This window comes from Cebus imitator, unplaced genomic scaffold (assembly GCF_001604975.1).
Source record: "Cebus imitator isolate Cc_AM_T3 unplaced genomic scaffold, Cebus_imitator-1.0 Scaffold193, whole genome shotgun sequence".
NCBI classification, from domain to species: domain Eukaryota; kingdom Metazoa; phylum Chordata; class Mammalia; order Primates; family Cebidae; genus Cebus; species Cebus imitator.
Window position 1 is genome coordinate 713473 of NW_016107508.1, and position 14777 is coordinate 728249.

A 14777-nucleotide genomic window follows, 5' to 3' on the forward strand; every position below is an offset into this window, starting at 1 on the left:
TTTAGTAGAGACAGGGTTTCACCATGTTGGCCAGGCTGGTCTCAAACTCCTGACCTCAGGTGATCCACCCACCTTGGCCTCCCAAAGTGCTAGGATTACAGGCGTGAGCCACCATGCCCAGCCAACCCTTGCATTTCTGATTGCTGCTACTTCTGGTCTAAAGGTGTGATTTCTCGGGTCCTACCTGCCCTTGCTGGACCCCTTATAAAGATAAGGGGTCATTACTCATTCTGTAATTATTTGCCGTACACTCCAGTCCATCCCTGAAGAACGCCCAAGCCCCTGACGGACACTTGCTATGCTGAGACACGGGCTGGCTGCAGGCCTTTTGGCCCCCAGAGGGTTTCCTGTCCTCTCTGCAGTCCCTGGCTCGGACGATGGTCTCGTATGGTGCAGGACCCTGACCCTCAGCTCCCACACTGCAGATGTCTTTACATGAGCTGCTCTTGCCTCTCATGACAGACCCCCAAAGGGTTGCTTGCTCCTCTTCCTCTAAAAATAAGAATTCATTTTCCTTCTTGACCCAGAGAATGAACTCTTATGACTTCAATACAAAAGCTACAGACACAGAGGAGGGAGGGGCTTCTCTAGGACCCATGGAGGTGCTTTCAGTTACAGGGAAAGAGGCTTTACCTTCAGGGAACTGTGGTTTCCACAGAGGTCCCACACCAATGCAAGCATGCAGCCTGGGCTACACTCAGGGTAAGTGGAGAGCCAGGCTGGCACTAGGGGTCCCTGTGGGACTCGGCAGGGCCAATGGGCTTGCTTACTGACTAGGAAATGCGAGCTGCAGGGTGAGGTTGAAGAGGGAAATTCAGGATGAGCTGAGCTGGCTGGGGGTCTCCAGGGCTGAAGCACAGCCCGCCTCCTCTGGGTGCTGAAGGGTTCACCTGTCAAACGCTGGAGAGCACCCCTTACATGTGAGGCTCTGGGCTGGGTATTGGGGCCAATAAAGCAGTCAGTGAGATGTGGACAGAGGGTGAAGGGAGAACCACCCCGCAGGGTAGGGCCAGATTCCAGCCAGGCCCAGGACAGACCAAGGCCAAGAGGGAGGAGAGGCTCCAGGGACACAGGACGGCTCTGCCTGCGAACAGCAGCCCCTCCCTTCCAGTGCCCCTGAAATCAGGGAGTGTGTGCCACGGCAGGGCCTCCCGAGGGCCACAGCAGGAGAGGCTGGTGCTGGGCCAGGGAGGAAGCGGGTAGGGCCTGAGAGATCAGCATCAAAAGTTGTGATGGGTGGGCGGTGCCCCTGCCAGGTCCTGTTTGTACAGAGGAGGGGTCACGGCAGACAGGACAAGGATGCCTGAGCACCACCCTGGCAACCTGCCAGGAGGGGACCCAGACTGTCACTAGGCCATAGAGATGACACTGCAGGCTTTCTGGGGGAGAGTCTTGAGGACCTGCAGCGTTTCTCATCTTCCTAAAGGTCAATTCTTTTTTATCATGGCCAAGGTTGGACAGCCCCTTATGAAAACATTTCCCATGCTAGGCCCATGTGAATCTAAGAAACCAAAACGCTGAGCCAGGCAAGGTGGCTCGCACCCGTGATCCCAGCACTTTGGGAGGCTGAGGCGGAAGGACTGCTTGAGCCCAGGAGTTTTGGGACCAGCCTGGGCAACATAAGGAGACCCCAGTTCCAAAAAATAAAAAAAATAGCTGGGCATGGTGGTACATGCCTGTGGTCCCAGTTACTCGGGAGGCTGAGGTGGGAGGATCACCTGAGCTCTGGAGATCGAGGCTGCAGTGAGCCACCATCACACCACCGCACTCTAGCCTGGATGACAGAGCAAGACCCTGTCTCAAAAAACCTAGTCACTTTCCCCATGCTGCCCCACACCGGAAGACGTAGCATGAGATGGGGGTGTTTTCTGTTGTCCTACACAGAGCAAAAACCACCTGGCGGCTAAAACGCTGCAAGGCACACAAAGCTTCAAAAGGACAAGAGTGAGGAGCCAGGCAGGAGAGGTCCCACGAGGGAATTCAAGGGACCAATTCCCAGGATGGAGGGGACTGTTCCCAGCCTCAGACATCAAGAACCCACAGAGCGGCCGGGCGCGGGGGCTCACATTGTGAGGCCGAGGTGGGTAGATCACCTGAGGCAGGGAGATCAGCCTGGCCAACACCGCGAAGCCCCATCTCTATAAAAACACAAAAATTAGTTGGGCAACGTAGTGTACGCCTGCAGTCCCAGCTACTCTGGAGGCTGAGACAGGAGAATCGCTTGAACCCAGGAGGTGGAGACTGCAGTGAGCCGAGATCACACCACTGCACTCCAGCCTGGGCAACACAGCAAGACTCCATCTCAGAAAAAAAAAAAAAAAAAAAAAAAAACCAGCAGAGCCAGGGGACCCAGTCTCCTGCCACAGTGATGCCTCAGTAAGCGACACTACCAGGACTCACGGTGGGTTGGGAGACACCCAGACATGCCCATCCTGCATGGCAATCAGCCAGCAAGAGCACTCTGGCCTCCTCCCTCAGACAATCTGAGCTGGGGCGTTCAGAGCCCACGATATGCTGGTGCCCCCGCAGTGTGAGGCAGGTGGAGGAGAGGTCCTCCAACCTGCAATGACCAAGACCTGTTGGCAATCCCTAGTCTCTGAGTGGCGCCATCCTGTGCCTGAGATGGAATCCGCCACGTAACAGGGATCCTCTTCACTGCAGAGCGAGTCTGGCTTGTAAACTCTCATGTTCGCCCTGATGTCTGGCGTCTACTGTGCTGCCAGGAAGACCTAACAGCTGTCCTTAAAAAGACTACACAGTTGAGCTCTCTCTCCATCCCATAAACCTGGAGGAGGGAGGGAGCGCTGACCTGACTGTTTCACCACCAGCAAGAACCTAAGATGTTCCCTCAGTGGCCTCACACATACACACCTAGGCTTTGCAGCCACGAGGATGTGATCATTATCACTGCAGCCAACTGCTCAATCTCTGCTATTCGGTACCTTACCGCCTCCCCTCCCCAAGTCTCTACTGCATGCTTTACAACTGTGCACTGCTCTCTTTTTACTGAGCACTCACTGTGTGCAGAATCCGTCACACACACTACCTCCTCTAATCCTTACGACAGCCAGCAGGTAGTGTCACATGAGAAGAAATGCTCTTTGGCTGCTGCTAAACTTCCTGGCACAAGTTTCAAAAACCCTTGGAATCTCCAAAGTGACAGGTGTCTTTCTCATATGCTGAGATGAATGGGGGCTGGGGGCTCCTGGATAGCCTCGGGATGGGGGCTGGTGGCCAAAGGAACCAACCACGTTATTAGAGAGTTGACACTTTCAGGCCTCCCCTTCCGCCAGGGAGGAGACAGGGGCTGGAGGCTGAGCTCATCAAATGGCCAGTGATGACAATTTGATGGTAATCAATCATGCCTCCATCATGAAACCTCCAGAAAAACCCCAAAGGACCGGGTCAAAAAGTGTCCAGACTGGTGAGCATGTGGCAGTACTGCAGGGCACCCGCAGAGGGCAGGGTAGCGTCGCACACTCCCCCACCCACCGTCCTAGGCATCCACTCCGCCTGTGCGTTGTATACTTTGTAATAAACAAGGAATACTAAGCCATCTAGGCAACAGCAGAGCCCACGAAGGGAACCACACCACGGGAACCTCTGATCTATAGCCAGCCTGTCAGAGGCACAGGTGACAATCCTGACTTGGACTGACACCTGTAGTGGAGGCAGTCTGGTGCGACTGAGCCCTTAGGCTGCAGGGTCTGCGCTAACGCCAAGTAGTTTCAGAACTGAGTTAAATTGTAGGAAACCCACACACCTGGTGTAAGCAGTGAAGTACTGGAAACAGTGGCGTGGAAGAGCAGTTTTCTTTTTACAGGCAGGCACCCCATCAACCCCATTTCACAGACGAAGACGATGAGGCACATGAAAGTCCCATGTCCAGGTCATCCTCTAAAGGCAGTGGAGCAGGGGCAGGGCCACGCCCCCTCTTCTGGTTCTCCCCAGTCCTCACTCCTATTCCTATGACAATAGTGGTGACTGCACCTGGCTTCTGCCCACCCCCTGACACCTGCATGTTCTACCTGGCCACCTCCTTCCTGTGTGCTCCAGCCAAGCACTAGGGAGGGTAGGAGGGAGCCCGAGGGCTCAGTGCCTCCCGCTGACCTAAGGAGGCTGAGGTACCTTCTTGCTGAGCTGTTGGTTCTCCTTCTCCAGCTCACTGCACTTGAGGCCACTCTCCTCCAGCACAAGGGACGCGTCCCGCAGCCCCTGGATGGTGCTCTGGAGGCTCTGGTTCTCCTTCTCCAGCTTCAGGATGCGGCTGGACGCACACTCATTCAGCTCAAACACAAACGACTTCCTGGAGGCTGAAGCACAAAGTCGGGTCAGAGCCCAGCGTTCTGTGGGCCTTTGCTTCCTCTCTCTGCCCCAAGCTCTGAGACAGCCATCAGCCCGGGAGTCCAGGGTCTCAGGGGCTAGGGAGGAGCTCCCACAGGTCAGCTGGGGACCCTCCCTCCTGCCCCTCCACACCCAGTGCCGAGGGTTCCTCTGTAGACTTGGCTGGGGTCTGTCAGGGCAGCAACCCAGGGCTCAAGAAGGCGACAGGTTACGGTCTGGGAGCCAATGCAAGGGTGAACGGCTATGTCACGTGGTCACGTATGAGCACCATTTGCCTTCCAGGCTGCTAACCTAACTGCCTAATCAAGGATTTTAGAGGCTAACAGAGATAGCACATAGGCGACGTTTGCCATGACCCCCAGAGCTAGTGGACATCTCGGCTGCTCACAGGCGGGGGCGTGTAATTGACCACTCCTGTCAGCCACGGGTGGTTGAAAGCTACACTGGAACATGTGCCAGGCACTTGTCAGCCTGGAAGAGATCCTACGCAGAGAATTATTTTGTGACTTCACAATTATGTTGAAGAAAAGCATGATAGTATATGCAAATTGCTTTTAAAATTCTAAGTGAGATGAAAAATAAGCTAAAGATAGTAAAAGGCTATCTGCCTTTAAAGAGCTCCGATGCAAATGGAGAAGGGAAGAGTCTCAAGTCAGGAATGGGAGTTCCTGGCCCCCTCCTGCCATGGCAGGGTGCATGATTTTAGTTAAGTCATGGGGCTGTTTCAGGAAAGAAAAAAAGGTGCAAAAGCCCTCTTAAGAAGGGAGCCACGACCCTGAGCCCACCATATACCCGACTCAGTGCCACGTCCTCATCTCTTAGGGCCTTTCCACACTGTTGCTAATACAGCAATTCCTCCCACGGCCGTTCTTCACCCTGGGGGCTGAGGGTATAGGAGGGTGATGGCTTTCACAGCAAACACATAAATGTGTGTGTTCAGATCCCCTGGGTGATCATAAAGACTGAAGAGTGGCTCATTTCCCTTTGAGTTTCATTCTCTACCAAGGATAAGGACACAGACCACCCAACAGGCCAAAACGCCCTAAAGACCCAAAGCAACCACAGGCGAGCAGTGGAGGGGATGGTGTGCCCCTGACCGCAGCCCAGTGCTGACACACATGCACTCCACGTACAAGGACACTTGGAGGCCTCTGTCCCAACTAAGCTCTCAATGAAACTAACCAAACCTCAACACCGAGCCTCAAGTAAGACTCCATTATTTGAAAACCTGTGGCCATCTGGACAGTGCCTTTGCAGAATTCATGGAAGAGAAAACCTGTTTTTAAAATTATAGAAAAATATACTAAAAATGTACCGTTTTAACCGTTTTTAAGTGTGTGGATCTGTGGCATCAGGTACAAGCACACTTTTCCACAACCGTCACCACCATTCCTTTTCACCTTCCCAAACTGAAGCTCTGTGCCAGAGAATAATTTTTAAGGTTCTCTAAGTTAAACAATGGAATCGATGTTTCATTTCCTCTGCCATTAAAATCACTGCCTTGAAGACTATTAAAATGACACAATGGTTTAATACTAAAACGCCAGTGCTTCTCCTTTTTCTTAAGAGACTCTCTCCCTCTCCTCTAGGGTGGAGTGCAGTGGTGTGATCCCGGCTCACTGCAATCTCCACCTCACGGGTTCAAGTGATTCTCCTGCCTCAGCCTCCTGAATAACTGAGACTACAGGCATGCACCACCACACCCAGCTAAGTTTTGTATTTTTAGTAGAAACAGGGTTTCGCCATATTGGCCAGGCTGGTCTCGAACTCCTGATCTCAAGTGATCTGCCTGCTTCAGTCTCCCAAAGTGCTGGGATTACAGACGTGAGTCACCACGTCTGCCCAGTATTTCTTTACTGGTGCTACTCTCATCAACCCCCAGCAACCAGAGTAACTGGGTATGTCTTAGTAAGACAGACAAGAGCTGCCCTCTGCGGAACACATGGGCTGGGCCCAGGCTCACGCCCCACTGTCTCCTCTCACTCATCCTCACAGCCATCTTGTGAGGCAGGGTCACTGCCCCTGTTTTGCAGGTAAGGAAAGTAAAGTTTGAAGAGGTTGAGTACTTGCCCTAGGTCACCCAGCTAACTAGTGGAGGGGCCAAGGCTTTATGCCAGGTCTTTCCAGCTCTCGAAGCCACTGCCCCACACGCTCAAGCTTTGCTTGCACAACGCCATCACTCCAGCCAATGCTAGAATGATGTCGGCTCCTAGCTAGACACTAGGAGTTGACAACGCTAAGAATAAATCATGGTATTGACCTTGAAGGGCTCACACATTACACAAAATAGTCTAAATCGGTGAGGCCTTCTGACCCCACCGCCACCGCGGTCTCTGAGTCTAACAAATACATTTATTTGATGGTAGACCATCCTAGGTTGCCTGTACCACCTCTCTGCTCCACCAGGGGGCGCCCCCAACTTGGACTTCCAGAGGCACGGGATTTGGGGGGATCCCCCTTGTGCAGAGAGCGCCCAAAGCACAGACAGCTAACTTCTCACAGAGTCACAGTTTAACTGATTTTAGGTTCAGAACTGATAGGAACCCCCAAATACAAGAAATATTCAGATTTTCAATAATCTTTCCATAATGCTTAGAAGTCTACCAGAATTTTTAAAAGCCACCCCTAAACAAGCTAAAAGCCCCATCACACTCTGGAAAGTCTAAGTAACAATGAACTTGCACTATCAGGTGCATGGGAACAGTGAGCGTGTGCTATTTTCAAACACAGGAACTAGCTCATTGTTTGCCGGGGCTGAGGCTTCCTGTGCCGGGGGCTGACGGTGGCCCCACCCATATTTCCCATGACTGACACCTTGTCTCTGGGCATGGGGCAGTGGGCAGCAGAGCAAGCCCAGGAGGGAAGGAGAGGCCCATCAGAGGAGCTGAGAACCTGGGTCTCAGGGGGAGCAGCCACTTAGCACCCTCCCCACGCAGGAGAAGGAGAACAGGCTGCATCCATCTTGCCCAATTATGCAAATGAATGGAGGAAATAATGCCCAGGGTACATTTATAGCAGGGATTCGTTGGCCACTGGTGATGGCTCCTGCCATCCAGGGCTTTCAAGCCATCCACAGATGGCCTAAGGGAGCCTCTGGGCGTCAGCACACTTTAATCTGGAAGCTCCTGGGAATGTCCATATGGGAACTGGGAAACCTGGCAACACTTAATTTGTGTTTTGCGTCCTGACATCAAGGCTGCCAAACCCCTCATGTCTTCCCCGGGGAGAACTGTAATGAAACAGTTCCAAGTGGCGCTTGAAGGAAATCGTGTTTGCTGGGGATGAATGGATGGGCTGACATGGCAGATTCAGAGCCCAAGGCTCAGCTCCCTGGACACGGTGGCCAGGCTGGCTCCCCGGCACCAGGCGCTACCTACCGTCTGACAAGTCTGCGTTCTTGGACAGCTGCTCCAGCTCCCAGCCAAGGTGGGCAGATTCATTCATGCTCTGCTTCTGTGCAATCTCAAGGACCATGTTTTCTTCCAGCAGCTCCTCAATTCGTTTCTTATCTGCGTCCCGGTCCTGTGGCAGGAAGAGGCAAGAAGTGAGGCTGCACAGCTGGGGAGCGCTCGGGACAAGCCTCAGCCCCTGTACAGCTACCATCATGTGCTGTGAATGAAGACGCACTGGCTCACTTCCAAATACACAGAGCTGTGCAGACACATCCAGCACAGGGCCCTGCTATGAGAGGCACCCTGACCTGGCTACCTCAGTTATGAAGAGAGTACCAAGGTCCCTAACTGAATGCTGTCTGAACAAAGTGACGTATTGCACAGGGCTTTAAAGCAAGCGTGCAGCAACGGGCAGCTTCATGGCTCTGGCGAAGCCCTGACAGGCCTTGAAAGCTTTTAAGAAGCTAACAAATCACAGCTCACCCCATACCATTGACACCGGCAGAAGACACACATGTACACTCATTCCTACAGAAAAGCAATAGAGAAGTCAAGTGCTCTGTTTGTGGGCGTTAAGTGGCGCCCACTCAAGCCTGCCAATTTTAGCAAGCTACTCCCTACAGTCGACAAGGCACTGGTGGTAGTGGTGGCAGCAGCAGCAACAAACCCAGAAGCTAAACTATCAGAGAAGGGTACGGCATAAACCTGAAGCTGCTCCCATTCGTTTTGCTCTATCACCCAGAGTCTTGCTCTATCACCCAGGCTGGAATGCGGTGGTGCGATCAGAGCTCACTGCAGCCTCTGCCTCCCAGGCTCAAGCAACCCTCCACCTCAGTCTCCCCCAAGTAGATGGGACTATAGTGTCATGCCACCACGCCCGATTGTTTAGTTTTTGTAGAGATAGGGTCTCGCTAGGTTGCCGGGGCTGGAACTTCTGGACTCAAGGAATCCTCCCACCTTAGCCTCCCAAAGTGCTGGGATTACAGGCACGAGCTGCTCTGCCCGCCCCCAATCTGTTTTCAGTGCAGTAACAACACAGCCTGCAGTACCAATTCCAGGTCGTGAAGCTTAGATTTCAGCTGCAGGTTCTCCTTCTCCAGCTCATGGACTTTATCACCCCGAGCCCGCGCAGCAGTCAGCTGTTCCTCCAGCATGGCCTTGGTTTCAATTAAAATGATATTATCTTCTCTCAGCTCCTGGTTAGCAAAAACATACATGAGAACCATCAGATAAAGGCACCTGGGTCATTAGGAAGGAATTCTAAAACCAAAGCTCTTTCAGGCATCTGGACGCAAAGAAACAATCTAGAAGGAAGCCCAAGGCAGGAATGTTTTTCTCCACTTTTTTGTCATCCTCACCACCACACCCCTCCTTTTCTTTTTTTTGAGATGGAGTCTCTCTGTGTCGCCTAGGCTGGAGTGTAGTGGCGCGATCTCGGCTCACCACAAGCTCTGCCTCCCAGGTTCAAGTGATTATCCTGCCTCAGCCTCCTGAGTAGCTGGAATTACAGGCGTCCACCACCATGCCTGGCTAATTTTTGTATTTTTAGCAGAGATGAGGTTTCGCCATGTTGGCAAGGCTGGTCTTGAACTCCTGACCTCAGGAGATCCACCTGCCTCAGCCTCCCAAAGTGCTGGGATTATAGGTGTGAGCCACCTTCACCCTTTTTAATCAGGCAAGGACAATGGACTTTCTCTGCTATAAGAAAAAAAAAATCCATACATCAAGATAGGCTGGGAATGGTGCCAAGGCTTTGACTTCCCTAATCTCATTTGGACGGACAAGGGGGCTCTGAGCCTGTTTCCTTAGCAAGGAAGGAGTGGGGCCAACACTCAATCCTAGGTTCCAGGTGCGAGTCTAGACCTCTGAATTCAACATTCATCCACTGATGTGGGACCTGGAAAAAAGCAGCTATTCAGATAAGCTTTCATTCAATACACTGCTTCTGTGGGAGTCTCTTACAAACACTCTTAGAAAACAAAAGTTCTCGGCGGTTTCCTGGAAATGAGGGTCTTTAAGGCAATTAAGTTGCAGCACAGCAAACCACGTGAATGTGAGCGCCACGAATATGTACAAAGGAACAGTGGCGATGTCTTCACTTGCGCATGTCACTGCCTGTGACAAAAGTAGATCCGGATCTGCTAGCCCCAAGAAAACAGCCACTGTTCCTTTGCTAAGGGTCTTCTTGGTTTCTCTTCTCCTGGGCCCTTCCAAGCACCGCTTGGTATCTGGTGGGGGGAGGGGACTAAACTTCCCCCAAATGCCTTTGCAGGTTATAAACAGCACACGCCAGGAATGTGTGCACTTCTTTCAGTGGGCAGAGTTGTCTAAGGTTTGCCCCACTCATGACTCACACTGGGAACCAGGCTGGGAGTTTCTGTCCATCTTCCCATGTGGGCCAGAATCCAAGACTCCTGGTAGGGGGGAAAGCCACATGCTTTCCCGGCAGCGGACACAGCTTTGATCAAAGCCTGGCAGCCGGTGAGGGCTTGGCCATTAAGACTCTGGATTCGACTGTGTGCCCTCTCTCTGCCTGTCCCCAGCAGAGACCATGTTTACTATGTGATTGGCCCTGTCCCAGGCAATCCAGGTCCTGCCTTACTTACAGTGGCCCTCAGAGGGAGGCAGGGACAGTTCCTTCCTGCAGATGCAAGACCGACTCAGAAAAAATAAGCAATGAGCTCAAAGCCACGAACTTAGTGAGGTGCAAAGCCAGGGTCTGAACTCAGGCCAAAGAGCTACAAACCCTGTGTTCTCCCCACTGCCATCGGCTCCCTGAAGCCCACCCTTGAGGGGCTCGTGTGGGTAAGAGAGGCCCCTCCTGTACTAATGATACAAGGCAGAGCACAATGGCAGGCTTCAAAGCAGAGAGGCCCAGGCTTTTCTCTCTGGCTATCGCCCCCACTGTTCCCACCAGCGTTCCAGCAGGGGCCACCGCCAGCACTCCCCAGCATTACAACCCTCAGGCCCTGAGCAACCACAGCACAGGCTGCCCACTGCTTCACCCTCACAACCAACTCCTATTCAGCCTTCAAGACCCAGCCTGAGTTGCCCCCTCTGAGAAGTGCTTGGGGATTCACTGTGTCCCACCCATATCAGGCTTCTGGGTTCCTTGTGTTCCCCGGGTCTGCTCTGAGGTGACAGCAGCCTGCCTTTCCTGCTCCCCAATACCAGGAACCCCGGGCAAGACTCATCTGCTTTTGCTCTCATGAGCCTCACACAAGTGTTCAATAACACCAGTTGGCCAATTCATGCCACAAGGAGGTCAAAGGCAGCATGTGAGGTGGGCCTTAAGGAACTCAGAGACTGCTTGGAACACATGGAGATGCCCAGGACGGGGAGATGGCAGGGAACAGAAGATCTCTAACCATGATTCAGACATGCCACAGTTTTCCAGCCATTTCAGCCTCTACCACATATAAGGCAAGAGAAATATCTTGACAGCTTTGCACACCCCACCACCACCTCTGAAATGAGAAGGCAGATCCAGAAGAAGCTGCGCCCAAGCTCCCGAAGCAACCCTGCGGACCCAGCGAGGAGGAGTGGGAAGCCCGAGTCCACACCTCTGCGTAGCTGTCCAGGGCCAGAAAGCCCCACCGTGGCCCTGACCACAGGTGACCTCGGAGACTATTTAAAGGCCTGACCCAGCCCAGCAAACAGCTGAGGGGGCCACACTCGTGAAGTCACAGGCCAGGCCTGAGAGCTGCTCCAGGTGGCTCCAGAGCTCCCTTCTAATCTGCTACTGCGATCAGGGCGTGATTAGGCATGGGAGCCAACAGGCCCTGATCCCCAAGGCTGCTATGTACGCTCGCTGCGGGGCCTTTCAACCCTGGATTCCTCCTTTATGGGATGGGCCCGAGGACAGGGTGACGCCGAGCTCGGATGATGTGTGTGAGATAGTCTGTGCGCAGAGCCTGAGATCTACGAACTTGCCAGCTGCCACCACTAACTCACACTGACAGGGTACCTCCAGCACTGCCCGATGAGCACCTATCATGTTAACAGCAAACACTAGGGTGTCTCCTGACCCCCTAGGAGCACACAACACCAGACGGGGTGCAGAATCAGAAACAAGCAGTCCCTCACCAGGGAGCTCGGCAGCAACCACGAAGCCACACGGTTTCCTAAGATGGCCACAGCAGCAGGAGGCCACCAGGGAGTCCTCAGTGTGAGGGGCTGGGTCTGCTGCCTCAGGGCGGGCAGACCTCCTACCCACCCAGGAGATATCACCACACTCTGAAGGCTACCTGCTCATCTAGCTTCATGGACAGCCCCTCAACTTTATCGAAGACCTGCCTGTTTTTACACTGCACCTGCTTTGAGGAGCCTGGGGGACTTAAACCTTAAAACATCAGGTGTGTCCTGTTCAACACCTGAGTGTGCTGAACCTCATCACAACTCCTCAGCAGTTGTTAAGAAACGAGGGACACACTAAGTCCCAGGTGGAAGCAGAAGACCTCCCCGTGTTCAAGCTGTTCTCACTAAGTGCCCTGAATTTTGACATTCCCTGATTTAGTATGACGTGACGTGTCAGCTCTAACACGAGCTGCTGGAGGCTGGGGCCCTTCCTCAGGCCTCCATGGCCTCTCAGACAGTGGCAGCCCCTCGCCCCTCCTAGGAGTACCCCTCTATCAGCACTCCCCCCACCCCCTTTATTTTTTCCTTCCTGTGAAGGCTGAAGCTCACATTCACTCACAGGCAGGCATCAAGGTCTTAGGCAGGCAGTCATTCCCATCCTGGGTCCCCCTGATTTGCAACTGCCATACTGAGCAAGCTATTAATTAATCGTCAGTTTCCTCATCTGGAAAGAGGGGAGGAACTGGCAGCAGTGAGGGGCTGACACCATTCCTGGCAGGCAGGGAACGCTCCACAGATACGCAGTCGTTACTGCTCCCTGAAAGACCTGATCATGCACCTCATTTGGGCCAGACCTTGGGACTGTGAAGGCCAAGTCAGGCAATGCTTTCAGCTCTGCAGGTTGTAAGTCTCTGTCACAACTACTCAACGCCACAGAGGGGTCACGCAGAGACCACAGCTGCGTTAGCTGTGTTCCAACGCAACTGTGTTCATAAAAACTCATGTGGGCCGGGTTTGACCAGGGAACTGCCATCTGCTGATCCCTGAGCTAGAAGGTGCATGGGGCATAGAGGACCGGGAGTCAATAAGGCACGGACTCTGTCTCCAAAGAGCTTCCACTCTGGTCGGGAAACAGACAGGAAAGTGCCACACGATGGGTGCCGCCTGCAGTCTGGAGGCGTTTCTAGGTAACCTGGAGCAGGAGGCCGGGAGACTCGGCCCGCACAGCTCAGCACCCAGCCCCTGACCTAGCCCCAGAGTCTGAGGAGTGAGCAGGGAGGAGGAAGCGCGTGTGCAAAAAATCCCAGGGGTCCTGGGGGAGCAGAAGGGGGTGAGCGGCAGACGAGGATGTAGTGTGGATTTTAGCCAGGAGCCTTGGGGAGCGGCTGCAAAGGCCTCCTCTGCAGGACAGACGGAGGCAGAGCAGCCAGTCCAGGGAGGGCACTCCGCGGGCCGACTCTGGAATAACATGAGCGAGGATGCCAGTGAGGCCGAGGCGCACTCATCAACACCCACCTCAACCAAGGACATGCTAGGAGGTGAGAAACAGGCTTATAAACAGAAGGGGCCCCTGGGGGTGGGGAGGAAGACAAAGAACCAAGGTGGCCCGCTGTTCTGGCCTGAGCACCCCAGTGGATGTGACTCCAGACCAGAGACAGGACAGGCAGGGACTCTGAATACACCGGCCTTGAGATGTCTCTGGACTACGCGGGTGCACTGAGGTCTGGAGCACAAGGCAGAGCCCCAGCCAAAGATGAAGGCCTGGGACTCAAGGGCCTATGTGTGGGCTAAGGGAAGGGGGCAGGGCAGGTGAGCCATCCCTGGAGAAAGCCCAGAGGAGCAGCAGAGTGCAAGGGGTGAATGAGGGTCCCCACACAGAGGGGTGGGCCTGCGAGGGGACGTTGAGAGTCCGGGAGGGGGAGCAGAAGCTCAGGGAGGAAGTGGTGGGAGGGGCTGGGCTGAGCAGTGCTTGCCGGATATGTCCATGTCAGGAGCATCCTTCAATGGCAAGAGTGGCTTTGGTGAGTAGGGGCTCAGGCAGGCAGGTGGCCCCAGACTGGGGGAAATGGGCCCACAGCAGACACTGCTTTCACACAGGTCTACCTTTGAGGGCGAGCCCAGGGAGAGGCAGCTGTAGAGAGTGGGAGCAACGTGGGAAGGTCTGTTTTAAGTTAAAGATGGGAGAGTCTCAGGGGCCCTAAGGCACTGGACTCAAATCAGCAAACTTCCCGAGCACCTTTTCCTCCGAGGAGGACTGAGACCTCGGAGAGCTGCCGGAGATGCTGCCTGAGGCCAGAGGAGGCTGGAGGAGGGCAGGACAAACCAGGCCACAGCAGGTGACCCTTCCCGTCACCATGGGAGGAGGGGTGTGTGTGTGTGCAAGAGAGAGAGAGGAGAGAGAGAAAGACAGACACCATTCTGGGATTGATCATTAGCCCAGCTCCTCACTGGCCAGTGCTGGCCAACAACCTTCCCTGTCCCTCTGGCTAACCCCTCACTGCAGAGATCTGTTCCAGGATCCCCAGTTCCTAAGGCAGCTCCCTGTTGGGGAGGCTCCCTGGGGAGAGGTGCACCTCAGGATAAGCCCATTGCAAACATGCTCCTGTATCACAGGATGCCAAGGACTCAGACATGCCCAGAGCACCCCCACTTTCACAGATGGGGACAAGACTTGCTTAACATCTGGAAAGCTGGGTATAGACTGTGCCCAGTTAAGCCTCTGTCCAGCTAGGCGTCTGCCCTGGGTGTAGACTGTGCCCAGCTAGGCCTCTGCCCTGAGTGGAGACTGTGCCCAGCTAGGCCTCTGCCCTGAATGTAGACTGTGCCCAGCTAGGCCTCTGCCCCCGGGTATAGACTGTGCCCGGCTAGGTCTCTGCCCCCAGGTATAGACTGTGCCCCGCTAGGCCTCTGCCCCTGGGTATAGACTGTGCCCGGCTAAGCCTCTGCCCCGGGTATAGACTGTGC

The 14777-nt window shown here is 54.1% G+C and overlaps 1 protein-coding gene across 4 annotated transcripts in view; it reads right to left on the reverse strand.

Moving 5' to 3' along the window:
- The window catches only part of CCDC88C (coiled-coil domain containing 88C), a 151593-nt gene that overhangs the window by 47261 nt on the left and 89555 nt on the right, over window positions 1-14777 (reverse strand). For all 4 annotated transcript variants that reach the window (XM_017546947.2, XM_017546945.2, XM_017546946.1 and 1 more), the window contains 3 exons: window positions 8786-8932; window positions 7722-7866; window positions 4129-4313 (listed from right to left, as the gene is read on the reverse strand). In XM_017546947.2, the coding sequence (XP_017402436.1) occupies window positions 4129-4313; window positions 7722-7866; window positions 8786-8932 (477 nt within the window). The remainder of the gene's footprint in view (window positions 1-4128; window positions 4314-7721; window positions 7867-8785; window positions 8933-14777) is intronic.